Consider the following 24,352-nt stretch of genomic DNA (forward strand, 5'->3'; position numbering starts at 1 on the left):
CATTTATGTATTATATTAAGGTGAATGATAAACACCTACATTTTATGCTTAAATCAAAAACAATCAACGAAAACCTAGTAATGGACACTACAAATATTCTACCCCCAAGAACACTCCTGAAGTAACCCACTATATCATATTTTAGAAACCAAAAATAGTTAAGTACAACACTCATTAAAGAAAAATACTATATTGATCTTTTCTGCAACCTAAATTTGAAGTGGCTACACAAAATAAGATGCAACAGAAGGCTTAAAAAAAGTAAATGTCAAAGTAGTATGGACTTCACCTGGCTTTTTAACTTCTCAGCTACTAAAAACCAGAAGGTGCAATCCAAGGAAAAAAATTTGCCTCAGCACTCTCGTGACTATTTATTCTTCTACTGATCAAAAGGCAACTTCATGTCAGACCTTTAACAAGAACTTCAATAAAGACAGCAAAAGAAGCCAACCTAGGTAATATAAATAAGCAAAATCTGCAGAAGGAACAGGAACAGCATTCACCAACATAGGTTCCCTAGCCAGGAGCATAACCTGAATAGCTTTTGTCTGAAGAGAGGGTCACCTGGTGAAAGCCCAAATGGCATAGCACTTTCATGATAATGTATCTTTTTAATAATAACTACGAGAAAATGCAGAAAAGTAGCATCCTATCACCTGAAAACCAGATTTAACCACAGTTTGTAAATGACATTCAGAAAGGTAAGTCTTAAAAATAAAACAACTAATTCTTCTCCTCTTGGGCCTAACCACTAAAATAATCAATGGAGTAAGTCTTGGATATCCTGGAAATCCCAGCACCTCATTACTGTCCGTGAAGAAAAACCAAAACTTCTCCCTAGATCCAAACAATACATTCCACTTGTTGACTGACAGTCTAGAAAGGTAGTTGAAGAATATGTGCTCATAAATGACAGGCTTAATGTACTCGCAGCATCCCACTGCCAAATAACCTTATAAAATTTCTATTTGCTAAGTCTAATGACTGGTCTCTTCATTTCAACCCACTATCTCCTATTGACAGTACTTGAGCAGAAAGCCAGAGACAGCTCCTTGCCACTTACATCTGAAGGATAATCTGATTATCTCTTTCTGATTTTTTTTTAACATGCAAAAGAGAGTAAATAAAATTACATCTTCTTAGGATCTAAATTATAGAATATATAAGTTGAAAATAATACCAGCAAAAAAATTCCAACACCAAGAATAACCTATTAACCATAAATTTTAAACCCAAAACAAGGTGAATACTTTTAGTACTCTAGAATTTGATTCGGAAAAAAAATTAAGAATATGTTAATATTATTTGGAGTCTCCTATTTTTAACTATGCTAAGTTCTGCATTATTAACATTGGATTATTCGTTTGAGTTTTTAAAACTAGGCTAGCTTCCTCCTAAGATCCTGTTGCATTTGAGAATCTCCTATCATCAGTTGATGGGTCCTAAAATTACTAAATTTTAATATTACTAAACTAATATAATTAGGCAGGCAAATATGCTAGGTAAAACAATTAATGCATTCCAGAGAAAAATTACTTGGATATTATCCAAGTCACTGACTGCCATACCACACTGGTACACAGGGGAAATACATACACACATGCACATACACACATACACACACAGATGCACACGCACACATACACCCTCATTCTTTATGGTCTTCTACGCCTTTCGAATGATAGAATACAATGCATTAATGTTTTTATCAATGTACCTGGTAGGTAAAAATGATACCCATAGAAGAAAGATACCAAGAGATTAAAAAGAAAATGAGAGGTCAAGCTCTAGCAAAAAAATATAAATGAGCATAAACATATTCACTCTTCAGATTGGAATAGCTGCCAAATAACATTTTAACATTTTTGCAATGTATTTGTCGGCCAAATAATTTTTGTCTTTAATTAAAGTGGGTCTTTCAAAAATAACTTCAATAAAATAAAACCAATTTTATTAATGGTAAGGAAGTACAAATCAATGTAATTATGACGAGAAGAAAAGAAATTATATTCAGTTTATCAGAGTTGCATGTTGCTAAAAACAACTGCCCCAAGAAATATTCCTTGAGTATTTGCTGGATAAATGTGATTCATAAAGAATGGCATCATTAATATAGTAACTAGATCAAAAAAATTAACTTATTAGAAAATAAGTCAGAAAACTATTGACTCTGCATCTTTAAGCTTTTTTTCAAACTTTTATTTATATACTCAGATCCATCTTCTTTTCAAAGCATGTTCCCCAAATGCTGGAAGAAACACATTTTTAAAAGCATGTTCAATTCAGTAGTAACCTATTTGTCACTAAACTAATATTTACTGAATATCTATTATGTGCCAACATGAGGGTAGACAGAATAAAAAGGTAACTAGATACCTTCCTGTCCTCAAGAGTTGATAATCAGCAAGATATACCAGTGAATCACGACCTCAGTTACTCATGGAGAACAAATCCAAATTACATACTGATACATACTTTGTGAAACCAGACATTTAACCACATGATATCAGATGTAAATTATATGTGACTACAAACTAAACTATACTATATTGTTGATGGTATCCATGTTAAAGTATTTTTTTTAATTTTTAAGGCATTTTAGACCATCACAGTAGTTGCCTCTACAAGGAGACAGGAGGATGACATGATACATAACAGAGACAAAGTTTATTTGCTTTATTTATTCAAGAAAAAACAGCAAATTAAAAAAATATTAATAATTGTCAATGTCTGGGTAATGGGCATACAGGTGTTATTACTCTAGTATTCTGTATTTTTCCCAATTTCTCAAAAATTTAAAAATAATTCGAAAACTCAAAAATATGACCATGTTTCACATTTGCTGAAATCCCATGCTATAATCCCTATTACCTAGAGACATCCAAATTCCTTAGCATAAGGCTCAAGAAACTTAACCTGGCCTCGACCTTCTTTTACACACCCAAACATGAACACTTTCCCTACTCACCCTACCTATAAAGCTAATCTTACTTTAACACCCACCATTTATTAAACATTCCACATATTTTCCTGATGCCTTGGCTTTGTTAATACTGTTTCTCTCAACTGTAATCACTTTCCCCTAAAAATGTTTGCTTGCATCGTAATCATCATATCAGTATATATCATTCAAGAACTAGTTCAAATGTTCCCTACTATTTATAAGATTTCTTGATTCCTTCCCCCTTACCTCTCATACAAGTAACTATTTTTACCATTGGCATATCCATAACACTTAGGCCTAGACCAAAATCTCCTCTCTTAGGCAGTATGATTTTTTTTTTAAATTCCTAAACACCTCTCATGTGCCTGGCACACAGTAGGTATTCAAATGTTAACTAAACTGAGTTAAGGAACAGAGTAGAAAGTTATCAGTTCATCAACCCATTAAAAGTTCTGTTAAATCTGGACAAAAATGAAATGGTACTAGCTTCTGAATATCAATTTCACAAAAAATATAAAATACTATGATTCTGCAAAGTAAAAAATTTTGCATAAAGAGTGCAAGTCTACTATTAAACTTAATTACATTCATATTTGTAGAGAATTAAAATCAACATTAAATAACATTTTGAAGATAGTTTTCTTCTTTGATAATTTTACTAATTTTCCTAGAAAAGATTTTATTTCCATTGGTATTTACGGCTTCCCCTGAAATCAGTTATCATCCTAGCAAAAAGATCTTCTGCTCATGCTAATAATTAACTTCTTCCTTTGATGTCTCATACTACCTGTCAGTGTTTCAAAGGGGCATAATGCTTTTTGGAAATTACTGTTTGGTTCAAAGGCATATGGATTAGCTCCATCTGTGATGTATCCATGCAATCAAAAGGGCTTGAGGACAAAGGTTTGGAAATCTAACAAATCTGGGATAGAATCTTGACTTTGACACTTATTTGTTGTTACTTAACCTCTCTGGGCTTTAAATTCCTCATCCATAAAATGGAATAAAAATAAGCTAACTTTATATGGTAGTTGTAAGGATTAGCTTTGTAGAACTGCATAGTGCCTGGTACAGTATAAAATACTCAATAAAAGGTAACTATTATTAAATATGAACAAATGACCAAAAAATCCTGAAATACAGCATACAATAATAAAACGAAGCTCAGTATCTTTAGGTCTCCTTCTTCAGAATGCCACTTTCATTCATCTCTGTTTACTAGAAACTATCACTCTGAGTGTAAGTAAATGCCTCATTCACTTAAGAGGGAAAAGGGGCGAGGAAGGTGAATATATTCCCTGGGAGGTTTTGGAGGCTGAAGTGAAAATGAAATCCCTCACAAATGTATATTATTTATGTCTGGGATTACAAGTAAACTCATTTCACAAGGAGTACTTGAGAAATAAGATATCAGAAGTATAGTGGGAGAATTGAGGGGAGGGGAGGACCAAATCCCTTAACTTATGAACTCTAAATTGAAAAGCAAAAGAGTGAGGAAACACAAGCCTTCATAAAATACTAAATTAGCTACTGCTATTTAAGCTCTGATGCAACTGTTTACCTTACATACCCCAGCTGATGATAATGGCTACCAGTCTATTCACTTAGCTGTTGCAACAGCTCCAAATCACAGAAAGCAGCAAAAAAAGAAAAAAGAAAAGAAAGAGAGAAAAGAAAAAAAGAAGAAAAAAAAAAGAAAAAGAAACGGAATAGCTAATGTGTGAACTAAGAACATAGTAAGTGATACTGGGCACTGATACATCTCAAGTCAAATTGGTAGACTTCAGAAAATAAACTCTGATAGAGGAAGAAAAGTATTCTTTATTGAAGACTTTCTATGTTTGGGACCATTAAGATACATTTGGAACTTTACCTCTTAATCTCATTTAGTCTGATCCTCATAAGACCATACCTGAAATAGTATTATATCCATTCTGCAAACAAGGAAATGAAAGCACAAAAATTAAGATAACTAACCCAAATCAAATGAGAAAGAAACTCTAAGATCAAAGTATGAACTGAATTTAGTTCAACTCAAACATGGCATTTCCCTCAAATGTTTTGCAGTCTGGAGAAGGAAGCCTGAAGATGAATTTAGATCCTACCTTATCAGTATAAGTCTCCAAAGGATAATAAAATTAAAAACAATAAAAATCGATATTACAAATAATGTTAAAGCAGCAGCCAAAGGTCTTTAGAAGATGTCACAGAATTACGACACTAGTAAAATAACAATTCATCAGGAGGTGGAAATAAAAGGTCACATTAACTTTCAGGAAATCAAGTTTTAACCAGGAAACATTTATCATTTCCCTAAAACTTTCTAAAATATATTCATAATACATCACCACTTTCTTGATAATTCAAAAATCTATACTAGTTCACAACTCAATTTTAGAAAGTAGAAGGTATTACAAAAATAGATCAAATACATATAACACATACAGATCTATATCAAATATGATGATCATAGGACTTAGCACAGGAGTTATTTTCTTAATAAATCATAAAATCCTAGTACTTTAAAACAAATTGGATAACAAATGACAGATAATCTGATTTCATCATTTTACAACTAAATAAAAAGCTACCCAAAGAGCTTCTCTGTCTGGAAGTAGAGAAGCCGAATCTGAATCAGAGAAAGTAAAGCAGCAAAGAGCATATACTTAATGAGGTTTCTAGATCATCGATAACTATACACACAAACTAAATATTCCTTTAAATAACTCTAGAGCAAGTATTAAACAGAAGTGATATGAAATCTTGAAGCTTCACTAGAAGCTTCTAGAATCAGGGAGCAGGGAGACAGTGGTAAACAATATGCTAGACCCTCACTAAAGTTGTATTCTTCAGATCTATATGAGAGTTTTATAACAAATACAAACTACATCCATGTAGGTGCAAGGCACTTGTCTAACTCAAAAATGACTAAAACAGAAACTCATTCTCTTTGGGGAAGATTTTAATGTAAATCTTCAATTCTTTGCTTCACCATAATGCATTTGGGTCTTAAAATGTCAAGTCACTGTCCTCAATTTCCACCTGAATAAAAGTTTTCCCTCTGGTAAATACAGGAATCCTTCTCCTATTCTAAAATTTATCTTACTTAAATCAGTGCCACAAAAAAAAGACTTTTTGACTATCTTACTACTTTGTATAAAATAGCAAGTTCACCTTTTAACATTCCAGATGCAACTAATATTCCAAAATATTTTAACAAGAAATTTTATCATTTAAACCACCTAAAGAACAAAAACTAAAAATAAACCATACTGTCTGCAAAAACTATGTACAAGTATTTTATCTTTTATATCAAAAACACAAAAAGCTGTCACTGAAATATACAAAGACAATGCTGCCATCTAAAGGCCAAAATATAATATGAAAAAAAAAGTATACTCAGTCAAATACTGCCAATGTATAAAAACAACCAATTTGATATTTTGAAATTAGCAAAGTCTATATTAATAATAAAAAAAAACTATGTTACTACATAGCATAGTTGCTACACAATGAAGCTCTAAAACCCTTTTGAGAAAATTGAATTTAATAAGAGAATTAGCAAAATAATTTGTCTAATGATTAATATCTACACAGGTCAAATTCTGTTGGCATCCTTTCAGACACAGTATTCTCCTTAATATTTAAAATATTTGTCCTATCAAATGATGTCTGTATTTCCTGTTAGTAATTACATATACAATATAAATTATGTATATGCATATATAAATATTATTTGCCTTTAATTAGATCACTATTTCTATTTACCCTATTTAAAATATTTGTTGTTAAATGACTAATAATAGCACTTCTCACAGTTAAAACAACCGAACGACTTAAAACCATAATTTAGCAAGTAATTCAAATATTTCTTATTTCATAAACTCCAAAAATATAAAGCAAAGTTCCTATAAGGAGTTAGTTATCAATAACTCGATTATCCAATGTAAAAAGTTTCAAATTCTAAATTTCTCTTTCTAGGAACCTTAAATTGCAAGAATTTTATTAAACTGGATTTTTTTTTAATATCCAGCAAAATTACTTCGAACTGCCAATAAAATCAAATGTTTACTGAATAACCCTACATACAAAACTGATTCCCTTGGCATTTAGCATAGAACAACTTTATAATGGACCACAATATCAGGGAAAAGCTAATGTGAACATAACTAGAATCTTCAAAACACATATAGTTAACTCCCATGGGAAACCACTGACTAAAATTTTTAATGTGTCAAGAAAACCATTTCTCTGTGTTTACTCAACAAGAAAACAAATATTACCCAACAAATATTCCCATTATGTGAGAAATACAAAAATTTTAAGTTGGAACTACTATCCTTTATCTTGAGTATAAAGTGGAAACCAACAGACAATAAATATAGTCAAAATCTCATAAAAACTACTAGTTTTTTAGTAGTTGTTTATGGGTCAAGAGTTTGTACTAACCAATTTAAGGACATTATGTCCTTTAACCTGCAAAGTCACAATGTGCAAAAAGACAAGTATTAACCTCATTTGCAAGTGAGGTTCAGAGAGCTTAAGAAACTTTTCCAGGGTCGTATAGCAAGTAAGTAGATGCCAAAATTCAAAAATTCAGTCTCTCTGATCCAGCAGACCTTATTCCCTTACAGTATCATACTGTCTCAGGAATGATTATTAAATCTGTATTAAATGTAGTAAACAGGAATGTGAAGTATTTTTGCTATATAATTTCAGAGACAAATATAATTCTATGTAGTAATAAAAGCATTTACTTTTAATTCACAATGTTTCACTTTTTCTAATTGGAATATTTTTAAGATAGCACTATCTCACTTGAAGTGCTGATGCTTCTAGAGATCTTTCAAAACTTACAGTAATATATGAGATGTATTTACCGAATTTTATAAACTCCAAGAGGAATCGAAAAGATCTTATTTTGGGGATATAATTAAAAAGCAAGTCTTCTTTGTAAATATGTTATATATTCAGGACTGCCTTGCCTATTTTAAAGTACATTATTTATCAACATTGAAAACTCATTCTACTAGTGCCTCCCTAGTGACAACTTTTACTGTTAATTTGTACCATGTACCTATCAAACAAAAATTAAATAGACTTGGAATATTATCAAGTCATAAAAAAAGAAATAAAGTTCTGATACATGCTATAACAGAGATGATCATGAAAACATTATGCTAAGTGAAAGAAGCCAAACGCAATAAGCCACATATTGTGTGATTCCATTTACATGAAATGCCTAAATTAGGCAAATCCATAGAGACAGAAAGTAGATTACCAGTTGCCAGGGGCTGAAGGAAGGGGAAAATGGGTAATGACAGATAAGCTAATGGGCACAGGGGTTTCTTTTGGGGGTAATGAAAATGTTCTATAATTAGTAATGATGATGGCACAACTCTGAGACTATACTATAATCACAAAATTGTACACTTTAAAGGGTGAATTATATCTCAATGAAAGAAAATTAAATGGCTTTAAGTATATTATATATGTATAATACATCAATGTGAATGAGTTACATATATATGTGTTTAAACTATAAAGTCTATGTAACTACCAAGATTATCTGCCTCAATTTACTGAATCCCAATTTTCACCAAAACTAAGTGAAAGGCTCTATTTCACAAGTGTAGCTCTTCGTGAATATCAAAAAAAAAAGAAAAAAAAAATCCTATCCAGAATTATTACAAGCTCTAGGGAAATCAGAAGGAACTACAACCACATATTTATGTTTGACAAGTAAATTTAGTTTTATCCAAATACCTGAGTTAGTTGACATCATGCAAGTAACACATATAAGCACCTATATAGTTTTAGAATCAGTTTATAAAATCATTGTTTTGAGAAGATTCTTGCTTTTAAGTAGTATATGCCCCTAAACCACCAAAAGAAAATAAGCAGAAGAAAATTTATAAGCTAAGTTCAATGGAATTCAAAGGTTAGAAACAAAATGAAAAACATGATAGTAAGTACTTACTAATTTGTTTTCCTGCATGTATATTCTTTGTAATTTCAGACAGCCCTTAGCTATGACGATCATGCCTTCATCTGAGATCTTGTAACACTGGCCGAAATGAATATCTTTGAGTTCTCTGCATTTTGAGCCAAGCTGTGAATAAAAAGATTTGGCTAAATGCTTAGAAAATAACAAAGATAACACATTTCTAGTGAAATTTCCATATAATTTTTAAAAACAGTGATATCAAAGTTAAAAATTTCTTTATGAACTACTTTTAAAACAAAAAACAAGCAACCTATAATCTAAAACAGTATTGTGTAAGTTTTAGAAGTTTTCACCTTCTAATCTACATCCTTGCTTCAACTAACTCACACTATATATGCCCACTTAGGTGGCTAGATTGCATAACACTTCAAATTTATATCTTTATTTCCTCTGAGTCTTTATAATATCAGTTATAGAGTTACATTGAACAGAACACAGGTCCAAGGAATAAAACAAAGGTCCAAGAAGTGAGACAAAGGACCAGTGAGTGGAAAAATATTTGATTCATGAGATTCTATGTCTACTTCTGATTGCTTCAATGAATCATTTCTCCCCTTTGGCTCATTTACTCTGTGAAAAAAGAAAAAAGTGTGAATATGCTACAGCTAATATTCTAGTTAAAGTACTTATTTACACATTGTAGTGCATAACCTAAAAATAAAAAGACTAGTGATTTCCTGATTGAAATCCCAACTGTACCTTAAATAATTAATGAACAGCACAATATTTCCACTTAAAAACATTAAGTATCACAAAGAACAAATTACATATATGTATTTCTTTTCAAAATCTAAAGTGGAGATTAGATGTTCAAAGCATATTATAAATAAATGCTGTTTTATGAGTATTATGTATAAAGAGACTTATCACAGAGCTAAAATAAGAAACTTACTTTGTAACAACCTATATATCAAAAACTATCAAAAAGTTACATTAAGAACAATAAAGCCCAGTGTTGGCGAGGATTCAAAGTGCGCTTATATGCCACTGGTAAGAGTGTGAATTAGCAATACAAATTTTCCTCAAGCATAAATTTAAAAAAATATATTAAAATATGCCTGAAAAATGAATGACTCAGCTTCTAAATATTTACTAAACAATTAACTAAAGAGGGATGAATAACAGAATAAATATGTAGTAAAGTAAGCGTGCTAAAACATTAGACAATCTAGGTATTGAGTATATGCATGTTTACTGTAAAATTCTTTCAAATTTTCCATATATTTAAATTTTTTCATAATAAACTATTAGAATAATCAACCAAAGGTGTGTTGCTAAGATTCAGCTATAAGAAATGAGCAGAAAGATTTTTTTTTAAATAGTAAAATATTTTTTTAAAAAACCTTAAAGTATAAATTCAGGTATTCTCATAAAATTAAATATTATACAGCCATTAAAATTGAAGTAAACACTTGACAAAAAAATGTTTAATTACATAAGTGTTAATAGTATAAACCAATTTTATGAATTATGCATATTTAAATATACATAAATGTATATATAAAAAGGAAGCTAAAATACACAAGGTGTTAACAGTGGCTAGTCTGATTAGTGCAATAATGGGTGGTGGTATTTTGTTTTTTTCTTCTCTGCCTCTCAATCTCACTTTTAAAAAATAAACATTACTTTTATAATAAAATCTTTCAAGTTGTTTCAACTAAGAATATTATCAGAAAGATAAGTGATTTCAATTATTAGGAGTGGTGATATAAACTATGTCTTTTAATATAGGCTACACTATAACCAATTATATATTCCACTAGAAATGTAAACTTCAGGAAGACAAAGGTTTATTTTGTTAACTAATGTATCCCTGGTGCCCAGTGTCTTATATTTATTTGATACTTTAGTAATACTTGTTGAATGAATGAAAACACTGATCACGGTTACATACTGTAGGCTAGGCCTCTTTGAAAAATGGACAAATATTGAAAACCATAATTATGGTCTCATATACCACCATGTTTCAGTTAATTCAGGGGTTCTAAATTGGGTCCATGGTAGAATTCAGAAATGCCAGAAAAGTGAATGAGAAAGAGTACATTTTTATTTTCATACTATCCTCTAAATGAACTTTCTTTCACTTACTAATGTAAACAAAAAAAATCACAGTATTTAGCAGTACATGTGACTTGGTAAACAACAGAAATCAAAGATAATTTCATACAATATTACTGCTGTTGCAGATACCATGAAATATTATTTTTGTTCATCAGTATTCATCATGTTCATTAGATCCACTACCAGATCTTATAATGCATTAAAGAGGGACATATATTCCTATAATAATTGTACGATGTCACATTACTTAGAACTGAGAAAGCTGAATCAAAAGCCAATAGTTGAGAAAGCACAGAAACAACTTGATAATCACTACAGAACTCCCAATAGGTTAACATATGTCTGGCTGTGAGGGCAAGGTTGATGCTAAAAATATAGGACTCTTGAAAGTCTGCTTTAGAAGTTGTTAACCAGTCATATCACCTCCCATTACTGCACAACCTGACCTTCCCCACTCTCCCACAAGAGTAGGCTTGGAGTTCACTGGGGAGAGTAAAACATGGGGTATACCATTCACAGCTGTGAGCAGGACACATTGCTAAAAATATGGGCACCATGTGAAAGTTTAAACAGTGACTCTGGAAGAATTCAAAGAGTTAATTCTATGAAACTTCCAGACTGGAAGAGCTCACTCATGTGTCTAGCACAAATGACAAAAACAGATCCATGGCAAGGCAAATCATCATAAAGTTTCAGAATTATTAGTATAAAAATAGGTCCTACAGACTTCCAGAGAGAAATAGATTTCATACAAAGGATGAAGGATTTTTTTTAAGATATCAAACTTCTTATCAGCAACACTGAAAGAAAATAGAGCAATGCCATCGAATTCTGAAGGAAAATTACTTCAAACCTAGAATTCTACACTCAGGATATAGACTATGAATTAAGTGTGAGGGTAGACTAGAGACATTTTCAGACATGCAGCCTCTCAAAAGATTTACCTCCCATATATTCTTTATTAAGAAATTATTAGAATCTATGCTCTACAAAACATGAGAATATACCAAGAGAAGGAAAACATGACATCTGGGTAATAGAACATCTAAAATAATAGCAAGATGAGGAAGACCTTAGGAATCATGGTGAAGATAAGACACTAAGATAATCACTAGTTCAAGAGTACTTATATACAATAAGTCCAGTATTAAGCCTTCAGACTATTCCAGGAAAATCTACTTTAAGAATATAAATTTGATTAAGTATTTACATATAGATATACTAATGCAATTAGAGAAAAGCTCTGGGCTCCATTAGAGTTAAGACTATAAAAACTAGACTAAATGGAACAGAGATATTTATTAATTCTAATAAAAACAAAATTCTATAAAGGATAGAATAACTGTAAAATGTAAATACTGAATACTTATTTAACCAAAATTAGAATTATGTTAGGAGGATAAGAGGAAAGGAGACAGGGAAGAATAGGTGAGTTAAATCACTTTCCATTGCAAGGAATCAGTATAGATGGTCTAAAATGAATAAAATCAGAAAATACAGACATGGAAGAAAATGCTTCTCTACTACTGCTTCCTTCTTCTTGAAGAAGTTCAATTAGTCTAATTCTTGGTGTCTTCACTAGTTTGTGTTTAATAAACTGAACATGTTCCACTTATTTTTATCCTTTTTTTCCCTTGGGAACAAACTGCCCACAGAGAGCAAGCAACCTCCATTTCTACAATAGGCAGGCCACTCTACTGGTCTCACCTAGTTAGTAAGTGGGTCAGACAGTCAAACGTTAGCATTGAGTGAACAAGCCCATTTAACTATATTACTAAGCAACATTCTCCAATTGAGTTTTTCTGAGTAGTAAAGTTGATATTTTTCCCACCACTATTGTTTTATCTTGTCAATTTGTTCATATCCTGGGCAGTAAAGAGACCTCAACATTTAGTGCACCAGCCAGGATCATTGAGAAATATAAGAAAAAAATCTATATGAAAGGAGTGATTAAGGTATTTTGTAGGGTTTAGACAAGAGTGTGTGTGAATAGGTTGGTAGAGTCTCGTTAAGACAGCTAAGTCATACTGCTGCAGCCTAGGAGAGATGTAAGCTGATTATCTGGTGTTTTGACCTTAGCAAGTAGCTTTGGTGAATTTATCTCCAAACAAGTAACCTTCCATAGAGGTAGGGCCCACATGACTGACTAGCCATACAGAGATAAGGACCAGGAGGATGGCCTTAACAGATATTAGCAGCCTGGGAGCCCTAGCAATTTATTAGGGGCAACTGCCTCATTTATAATTATAATTACTGTCATTCGGTCTCACTGCAGAAACTGATGTTCTGTTTTAGACACCATAACAGAACATAATAGGCAAGACTGCATCTGCATCAGTGCCTATCTGTACTAACTGCCATTACCCTAACCATAAATGTCCTAATGTCCCAGACTGTCCAGGAACTGGAGAGTCAATCATTATACCCAGTATACTTCCCAGTTTGCTGGTGTTGTTCAAATCTCTCAATGCTGCAACCATCTGGCTATGATCCACAGGAAAACATACAGAGGGCATCAACAAAGCTCTACAAGGATATCCCTGTTAATATGCCCTGAATTTAACACAGTTAGTCCTCTATTTTAAAACAGTAAAGGTAGTATACAACTCTTCTAAATATAGAATTTTCTATCCAGGAAGAGAGTGCTAGGGATACTGTAGCTCTGGCCCTGCCAAAATGGAGAGATCTTGATAAGAGCCCTGGTGTCCAACAGAGACACCAAACAGGTGGTACTACGGAGTAAAAATCGGGCCTTAGAGTAAGGCCTATCCCAGACCTATCCCTGTTAGAGGAGTTTGAGAAAGATCTTGTCTTTCCACAGATCTACCATATTAAAGCATAAAACTGAGTGTAAGCAAGATCAAGATAATCATCCAGTAATTGCAAGGCCTTTTTTAAAAAAATCAATGTCCAGTTTCTAGACCAGCACATAAAGAACTTAGAAGCTGTCACTACATTCCAACAACAAATAAAAAGATGAACAAAGTGAAAAATCAATGCGTCTTCTCACATCCAACATGTCTCCAAAATTGGAGAGACAAAAAAGTAGATACAGGAAATCACAACTTGGCATAGCAGAAGAAAACCACTAAAACAAACCTCCGCAGGAACCAGTGCCAGAATAGGAAACCCTAAACTATAATTGATTTCCTCCGGTATCAAGGAAACAATTTACCTCCATTAACTATTATCCTAGCAAAAAGGCAATACCTAAAGGATCTACAAACACCTCAAAATTACATCTATAATACTTTCTCTCCTAACAAAGAACACTCTGAAAATGCTAACTACTCATCATCAGATAAGAATACCTAGCTGGTTGATGTTGATCAGATGCATATCACTACTCACCTTGGTTGAATACTGGAAAATTGCTGCCTGAGGGCCCTTCTAGGTAGTGAAGGTCATCAACCTTGTGGAATTTCAGCTCCAAAAAACACCTGCCTACACCCAGCCTGTATTTCATTGCTACCTGTACTTGGCACTCATCTCAGGTACGGTTTCTAACTCTCATTTTTCACCCAATTAAGTGGTGACCCTAAGACACAGAATCCCAGTATGCCATTTAAGATGTTCTGAATTCTTATAAATACCAATCTAGTATCTGGTTTCCTGGGAAAAGTGCAAGTCAGATGACTAGCAATAGAAACTTTCCTCTAACTTATGAACAATAATGTTCAAGGGCACCCATCAGTCAACCCTGAAGGAAAGTGTTTAATGAAAAGTGTTGGTAGGCACTTCACTTAAAAGAGGCCAGTACATCCACCCATCAACCCATGGTTCATTTTGGCAGTAATTAGAACGGCGAATGGACTAGAATAAGTAAATGTAATAGAAAATGAATTGTCTTTAATTCATTCTTTTCTTTTTTATAATAATCATTTGAGATTATTCACAAACTTACTCAAAAACATCCATAGTATTTTTCAAATTCTTCTACAAAATTTAGAAAGTAGAGGGTAATTTTCTCAGCATCTCAAATTTTAATTAAAATTTTGCACACTATCCTTGAGAATTTACAAAAGAGAATCTGTTTTAAGAAGCCATCTGTTGTTACTGGGTTATTTTTATAATAAACACATTAGGAAGAATATACGTCAATCAACAAAGAAGCTAGACAACTGAAACCACAACATAGGACCCGCTGGGATGAAAAGAGTAATTGGTCTTCCAATATCACATGAAAATTGCTCAAAACCAATATTAAGAAAATATTTTTAAAACATGAAGTACGCTGCCTTCAACAGAAGAGGGAAGTTGTTCCTTCTACTTTCCATTCCCAATCTGTCGCCACTGTAAATATTAGACATGCAAAAGAGAACAGAGATTAAAACCCAATCCATATCTTCCAGTAACTTCCCCCAACTGTTAACTGTTCATGTTTATAAAATTATAAAAATGAAATTTTATAATTTGATTCATTAGTTTTGTCATTTATAGTAGAGCAGCACAATGAGATATGAAAGAAAGCAAAGCAAATTTCTCAAAGTGCCACTAATCTGACCCACTTTAAGGACTCAAATTTGAGTCTTTTTCCTAGATTTGTATTGTTTAACTTTGCCTTGTTTAAAGACTATTCTATTCACTGCAATGAAAATATACTACATAAGTTCCCAAAATATGAGCCAATACTATTTTTTAATTGTATTAACATGGTATATATTTAAAATTCAGAGTAAATGAAAATTCAAAACATATGTGGAATAATCATTTGACGAGTCTATTATACACTGAAAAGATATTTAATTTTCTAGAAAACCAGCAAAAATGCTATTTTATCACCAATGCACAAAAGCCTTTGTTACTCATTACTAATGTTTCAAATAAGAAAATATTAAAACTTTTGCAACTTAACTTTAAAAACATAGGAAGCTATCAAGTGTCCATTAACAGATTAATAGGAAAAAAATGTGGTTAATACAGTCAATGGAATATTATTCAGCCATAAAAATGAAACTGATATGTCACAACATAGATGAACTTGAAAACATTATTAAGTGAAATAAGCCAGACACGAAAGAATATTGCATGATCCCACTTATATGAGGCACCCAGAACAGGCCTAGAATTCATAGAGCCAGAAATGAGAGAACACAGGTATTAGGGAGATGGGGAGGAAGTCATGGGGAATAGGAAGTAATTGTTTAATAGGTATGGAGCTGCTATTTGGAATGATGAAAATGTTCTGGAAAGAGGTACTGGTGATGGTTATACAACATTATAAATGTACTTAATTCCAATGAATTATACACTTTAAAACGGTTTAAATGGCAAATTTTATATATATTTTACCACGATAAAAAAAAATCGACATGTTGAAATAGCAAATGTCAAAAAACTTCAGGGGGAAAAAACTGCAAGAGGCAGTAATGTTTGTTCCCAAACCTATTTTTTTCCGATTGCAATTATTATAATGTAATTAAATATTAAATAAACTGATTTAATGAGGAGAAAGCAAGCTCTTACTATAATAGATTGAATATTTTGCATTCAATAAAAGCAAGCCATAAAAAAAAACCTGCTATTGAATTTTGGATAAGAAACTATAAAATTATAAAATATTAAGAAAATCATATTCTAAAAGAAGCTGCTGCACTCTTATTGTTTCATAAATAGTTTTAAGTTCCTGTTCCACTTCAATGAAAAAACAACAATATCATGGATGCCACTTCATGGTTATAGTTTAAACAAAACAGAGAAATCAACTCTAGCAAGCCATCTCTTACTTAAGAGAAAGGCCTTGACCTTATATTGAGAATCTATATTTATAAAGTTTTTTTTAATTAAAATGTTTACAATAAATATTGATAATCGCAATACATTTTTGTGATTCTATAATTTAACTTTTTTTCAGTTAACTGACCAACTCAGGCTCATCAGGTAAGAAGGCTTATGCTACATTATAACAATACCTTCTTTTACCCTACAGGACTGTTGATTAAAAACCCATGCAAACAGAACATGCTTATGAGCACACGAGACATAAAAGTGCTTAGTAAATATTACGTATCATTATTATTATTCATGGGTAAAGAAGGAAGCTATTAGATCACTATTATTATGATTCACATTAAGGAAACATTTTAGAAATGCTATGAAGATAAATTCCCAGAAAAAAAGCCTTCTTGACATTAAATGAAGACTATACTTCCAGTTATAGATGGAGAATACTATCTCAAGTCATTAAACTGACATCCCAGCTTAAAATCTTAGGTATAATAACACATATGATGTGGAGATCCAGCAGAATTGAAAGAGAATATTGACTCCATACCTTCTTAGCTACACAAACTCACGCAAGTTATTTAACTTCCAAGAGATTCCATTTTTCATCTTGAAATACCACATCAGTGTTGTGGTAAAAAGTAAATTGGATAACACATATGAAAGCACACAATACAATGCCTATCATATGAAAAGCACCCAAAATATACTTCTCTTTGTCAACTGTGATGCTAATTTAGAAAGAGAATACATAAAACATTCTTAAACTACCTAAATATAACTCATTTTGATAAAGGCGGCTTTTCAAGATCTCTAGTTTCTCAGTCTCATAAACATCAATCATCATTACAGAGACAAAACAAGTGTCATGTCATCTGAAAAGGGGAGGAATTGAGCTAATAATACTGAGTATGAACTCTAGACACTCCTGAATATGAATGAGTGTCAGCCCTGTCATCTATTACTTTACCTCGAATAAATTACTTAAAATTTCTCTATAATTGCTTTCTCATGTATACAAAGGGAATAACACCTAATTCACGGAGTGATTTTGAATCAACAGAGAAATTAAACATATAAATATATAGTTGGAATATATGAATAGTGCCTGATACGTGATAGATGCTCAATAGTTTATATAACTGTTCTTTCTCTAGTTAATTGAATATCACCGGACCATGTAAAGACAGATTAGGTGAGACCGACATTTTCCGTTATCTGAAATTCAGAATCTAAAAACAATTAGCTGTTTCTTTTATTCTTTTATTGTGATAAAAGATATATAACAAAATTTTCCATTTTAACCATATTTAGGTATATGTCAGTGACATTACATCCATAGTGTTGTGCAACCATCACCACTATCTGTATCTAAAACTTTTTCATCACCCCAAATAGAAACTCTCTACCCATTAACCATTCCCCATTTCCTCCAGGCCCTGACAATTTCTATGTTCTGTCTCTATGAATTTACCCATGCTAGGTATTTTACATAAGCAGAATTATACAATATTTGTTCTTTGTGTCTGACCTATTTAACTTTGCATATGTTTCCAAGGTTCACTCATATGGTAACATGCATTTCATTCCATTATATGGGTTAATAATATTCCATTGTACCTGATACATTTTGTTTATTCATTCATCTCTTAATGAACACTTGAGCTGTTAATACCTCTTAGCTATTATGAATAATGTTGCTATGAAATTAGTAAACAAGTTAGTCTTTTGTGTGGAGATATATATATATAGATATATAGATATATAGATATATAAACTGTTGATTCCTATGATAGTTCTTTTAATCTTTTGAGGAAGTACTGAACTGTTTTCCACAGCAGGTACGCCATTTTACATTCCCATCGGCAATGTATAAAGGTTCCAATTTCTCCATATCCAAAGCTCCACGTTATTTTGTTGGGTTTTTTTTTTTTTTTGGTTTTTTTTAATATTCACCAGAGTGGGTATGAAATGGCATCTCAATATGGTTTTTGATAATGGTTTTTGCAATTCTGTGATGACTAATGATGTTGAGCATCTTTTCACATGCTTGTAGTTATATGTATTTCTTTGGATATACATCTATTCAAGTATTTTGCCCATTGTGCAATTAAGTTTTGGGGGTTTTGTTGTTGTTGTTGTTGTTGAGTTGTAGGAATTCTTTTTCTATTCTGGATATTAAGTCCTTATTATACATATGAATTTGAAATATTTTCCCCCATTTTGTCTGTTCACTCTATTGAGAATGTCCTTTGAAGCACAAGTTTTGAATTTTAAACAAGTCCAATTTATCTGTTTTATTTTTTACTTTTGTTTTTGCTTTTGGTGTCATATTTAAGAAACCATTACTAAATCCAAGGTCATGTATATTTACACTTATACTTTCTTCATAAAGGTTTATAGTTTTAATTCTTAAATTTAGGTCTTTGACCCACTTTCAGTTAATTTTTGTAGATATAAGGAAAGGATCCAATTTCATTCTTTTGCATGTGTACATTGTTTTCCAAGCACCATTTCTTGACGAGTGTTTTTAAATGGTATAGGCTCCATGGTAAAAAATCAATCAACCATAAATGTGAGATTGTACTTCTGGATTCTCAATTCTATTCCATTGGTCTCTATGTTGACCCTTAAGGTAGTATCACACTGTTTTGATTACTGCACATTTGTAGTAAGTTTTACAATTGAGAAATATGAATCTTCTCAACTTTGCTCTTCCTATTCAAGATTATTGTGGCTATTCTGGGTCCCTTAAAATTCCTTATGAATTTTAGGATTTTTTTTTTCCATGTCTGTGAAAGCCTCCACTTGAAATTTAATAAGGACTGCACTTTGGGTAGTATTAGCATCTTACCAATATTAAGTCTTCCAATTCATGAGTTCAGGATATCTTTCCAATTATTTAGGTCTTCCCTAATTTCTTACAAAAATGTTTTATAGTTTTTAGTACATATCTTGCATCTGCTTGGTTAAATTTACTCCTAAATATTTTATTCTTTTGAATGCTACTTTAAGTGAAATTAATTACTTTTGGTTTTTTCAATACTATGTAAAAATATAATTTTTTGCATTGATTCTGTATCCTGGTATTTTGCTGAAATAATTTATTGGCTCCAACAGTTTGTGAATTCTTTAAGGTTTACTACATATAAAACCATGTCATCTGCAAATAGAGATAGTTTTATTTGTTCCCAATTTTATAATTCTTTTTCTTGCCTAACTGCTCTGGCTAGAACTTTCAGTACAATGTTGAATAGAAATGGCAAAATTGGGCACATCTGTTTTGTTTCTAAACTCAGGGGAAAAGTTTTCAGTTGTTCATTATCAAGTATAATACTGGCTATAGTTCTGGCACATGTGGTCTTTATTATGTGGAGAAAGAACACTTCTATTCCTAGTTTACTAAGTGCTTTTATCAAGGAAAGGTATTGGACTTCACCAAATGTATTTTCTGTACCAATTAAAATGATTATGTAGGTTTTTTCCTTCATTATAGTAATGTGGTACATTACATTATTTTTCTCATGTTGAGCCACCCTTGCATTCATGGGATAAACTGCACTTTGTCATGATACATAATTCTTTAAATATGCTGCTTACTTCTGTTAGCTAGTATTTTGTTGAGGATGTTTACATCTATATTCATTAATAAAAGTGGTATGTAGTTGTCTTGTCTTGTAGTGTCTTTGCTTCAGAATCAGGGCAATGCTGGTTTTATAGGGGTTAGGAAGTGCTGCCTCCTCTTAAATATTTTGGATGAGTTTGAGGAGGATTGGTATTAATTCTCCTTTACATGTTTAGCAAAATTCACCATGGAAGCTATCTGGTCCCCGAATTTTCTTTGTTGGAAGAATTTTTATTACCGAATCAACATCCTTACTTGTTATAAGTCTATTCACATTTTCTAGTTTTTGAGTCGGTTTTTGTAGTTTATTTCTAAGAATTTGCCTATTTCTTCTATGCTATCCAGTTTGTTAATGTATAGCTGTTCACAATTTTCCTGTATAATCCTTTTTATTTCCATGAAGCTGGTGGTAATGTCCACTCTTAAATTTCTGATTTAGTAAATTGATTTTTTTTTTATTATTAAGTATAGTTGTCATTTTTGTTGATATTTTCAAAGAAACTAGTTGGGGTATCATTTATTTTCTCTGTACTCTTTCTGTTTTCTATTTTATCTCTGCTAATCATTATTTTCTTCCTTTTGCAACTTTGAGTTTACTTTACTCTTCAAGTTCCTTTAGGTGTACACTTAGTTTACTAATTTCAGATTTTTATTCCATTGTAATGTTTAGTTTTTATAGCTGTTTTCCTCTGAGCACTGATTTTGTTGCATCCCATAACTTTTAGTATGTTGTGTTTTCATTTTCAACCATTTCAAAGTATGTTATAATTTCCCTTGTGATTTCTTCTATGGCCTATTGTTTGTGTAAGAGTATGTTGTTTAATTTCCACATCTGCGTATTTTCCATTTTCCTTTTGTTACTAATTTCTAGATTAATTTCACTGTTGTCAGAGAAGATACTTACTTGATTTCAACCTTTTTAAATGTATTAAAACTTGTTTTGTGGTCCAAAATTTGATCTAATCTTGACAATGTTCCATGTGCTCTTGAGAATAATATTCTTCTGTTTTTGAATGTAGTGCATTGTAAATATCTGTTAGATATAATTGGTTTGTAGTATGATTCAAGCCCTCTATTTCCTTATTAATATTCTGTCTCGTTATTCTATCAACTATTGAACGTAGGGTATTAAAGTCTCAAATTATCAATATAGAACTGACTATTTTCCCTTTAATCTTTCCATTTTTGCTTCATATATATAGAAGCTCTGGTATTAGATGCATGTTTGTTTATAATTGTTATATCTTTCTGATGAGTTGAAATTTTTATCAATATATAATGACCTTGTCTCCTACAACCTTTTTTGACTTAAAATTTGTTCTGATAGTAATATAGCTACTTCAACTTTCTTTGCTTATTAGTATTTAAATAGAATATTGTTTTTCCACTTTTTCCTTTCAACCTCATTGTGTTTATATCTAAAATAAGTCTTTTGTGGACTTTATATGCATGATTGATTACTTTTTATCCCTTCTGCCAATCTTTTCCTTTTAATTAGAGAGTTTGATCCATTTATATTTAAAGTAACTACTGATGATGATTTATTTCTGCCATTTAGCTATTTGTTTACTGTATCATAGGTTTTGTTATTCCTCAGTGCCTCCATTATTCCGGTTTTTGTATTTAGTAGGTTTTATGCAGTGTACCATTTGCTTCTCTTCCCATTAATTTCCCGAATATATTTTACTTTCTTAATAGTTACCATGGAGATTATAATTAGCAACTTTAACTTATAATAGCCTAATCTGAATAATACCAACTTAGTTTCAAAAGTATATAAACACTCTCTTCCTGTACATCTCCATCCCTCTTACTTTATACTGTTATTATCACAGGTTACAATTTTACACATTACGTGCCCATTAGCAGATTTATAATTATTGTTTTATACATTTGCTTTTTAAATCACATAGGAAAAAATGAGTAAAGTACAATACAACTATCTTTAAATTTACCTATGTAGTTACATATACCCATGTTCTTTTATTCTTCATATGGCTTTTTACTACTGTCTAGTGTCTTTTTATTTCACCTTGAAGAACTTTTCAGCATTTCTTATGAGGCAGGTCTACTAACAATGAACTCCCTTGGTTTTTGTTTATCTGGGAATATTTTAATGTCGTCTTCATTCCTGAAGGCCAGTTTTGCCAGATACAGAATTTTTGATTGACGTTTTTTCTTTCAATCTACTGCTTTCTGGCTTCAATGGTTTCTGATGAGAAATCACCTATTAATCTTATTCAGGATCACTTGTACACAATGAATCACTTCTCCGTTGCTGCTTTCGAGATTTTCTCTCTGTCTTTGGCTTTCAACAATTAAACTATTTAATGTGTCTCAAAAGAGGTCTCTTTGACATTATCCTGCTTGGAGTTCATGAGTTTCTTAGATGTGTAGGTTCAAGTCTTTCATCAAATTTAGGAAGTTTGGGCCATTATTTCTTTGAATATTCTTCCTGATTCTTTCTCTCCCCCTTGTTCTCAAACTCCCATAATGCAAATATTGTTCTGCCTCATTGTATCACACAGGTCCCTTAGGCTCCATTCACTTTTCTTCATTCTTTTCTCTTTCAGCTCTTCAGATTCAACAATTTCACATATGATGATGAATCCCTCTAGTAAAATTTTTATATCAGTTCTTTTACTTTTCAGCTCCAGAACTCTTATTTACCTCTTTTTTTAAATTTCTAGTTCTTTATTGATATTCTTATTTTGTTCTTACATCATTTTCTTGAATTTATTATTTTTGTCCATGCTGTCCATTAGCTCTTTGAGCATATTTAAAATAACTGATTTAAAATCTTTGTTTATTAAGTTCAGTGTTTGGGCTTCTTCAAGAATTGTTTCTGTCACTTTTTTTCCTTTGAGTGGGCCATACTTCCCAGTTTCTTTGCATGCCTTGTGATTTTTTTTGTTATTGAAAAACAGATATCCAAATATTAATGTGTATTGTAAACATGGTAACTTACAAAATCAGATTCTCCTTCTTCATGGGGGATTGCTTTCTTTAATTACTCAAGATTTAGCTTGTGTTTACACAGTGTTTTGACAAATATTTTCTTGAATACCAAGAGCTTAAAAACAAAACAAATAATGAAAATACTTCTCCTAGTCTTTGTAATCAAGTTCTGTGATGGGGCACTCCTTTAACACAGCAATGCCACATACAATTCTGCCTTGGCCTTCATTTCCAAGGAAATTCAAGGTCTTCTCAAGTCTTTCTTGAGTATAAGTACTTCCCTGGGCATGCATATGGCTAAATTATCCCATATACACTGGTGTTTCTAATTGCCCTAATTTCCCAAAGAAATTCTCCTCCTAGCTTTTCCTCTGAGAACCTAGGTGGTCTATTACATGAATCAGCCATAATCTTTTTCCCCAGGCTTCTGCAGGGCTTTTCATCATTTGTCTTACAATGTTTTCAACCAATTTCCACTGCTTTTCCACCCTGAATAAGTTCTGAATTAGGTGAAACAGATCTGAGCACCTTGCATCCATCCTTCAAGAAGTTCCCAGGGAGGAGAGAATACACAAATACAGTAATTAGTGAATAAAGTCTGCTCTGCTCCCTCTGGAACCAGGGACCTCAGTCCCACACTGGGAATATGAGCTGCTCTCTTCAAACCAGTTGCCAAGCTGAGAAAAGTGCAGGGCACTGACAAGTAAAGATGCCACAAGCTTTCCCACTTCTTTTTAATTGCATTTTCCTTGGTTCAGCATTTGCTTGGTTGCTGTAAAGCACTATTTTCTGGCAAAGCTGGTTCTAACACTTTCTGCTTGTTTCTCAATGTTTCTATAGAGGAATGGGGTTTTGGAGCTGTCATTTTGTTGATGTTAGCCTAAATATTTATTTTTAAAGACCTGAAAACTCATACTATAGCAAAAACTGAAATTTACTAATGTGACTGTTATTTTTATACAATTTTAATTTGAGAAGATGCCTATAATGACTATTTCCAGAAATTTCTACAGAGATCCATGAACTAGATTGA

At 31.9% G+C, this 24,352-nt stretch overlaps 1 protein-coding gene across 1 annotated transcript in view; it reads right to left on the reverse strand.

Moving 5' to 3' along the window:
- FBXL17 (F-box and leucine rich repeat protein 17) overlaps positions 1–24,352 on the reverse strand; it is a gene marked incomplete at its 5' end in the record, with an annotated part of 449,450 nt that overhangs the window by 405,201 nt on the left and 19,897 nt on the right. The window contains one exon of the mRNA XM_011365181.2: positions 8,925–9,056. Within this exon, the coding sequence (XP_011363483.1) occupies positions 8,925–9,056 (132 nt within the window). The remainder of the gene's footprint in view (positions 1–8,924; positions 9,057–24,352) is intronic.

Source organism: Pteropus vampyrus, unplaced genomic scaffold (genome assembly GCF_000151845.1).
Source record: "Pteropus vampyrus isolate Shadow unplaced genomic scaffold, Pvam_2.0 Scaffold106, whole genome shotgun sequence".
NCBI classification, from domain to species: Eukaryota; Metazoa; Chordata; class Mammalia; order Chiroptera; family Pteropodidae; genus Pteropus; species Pteropus vampyrus.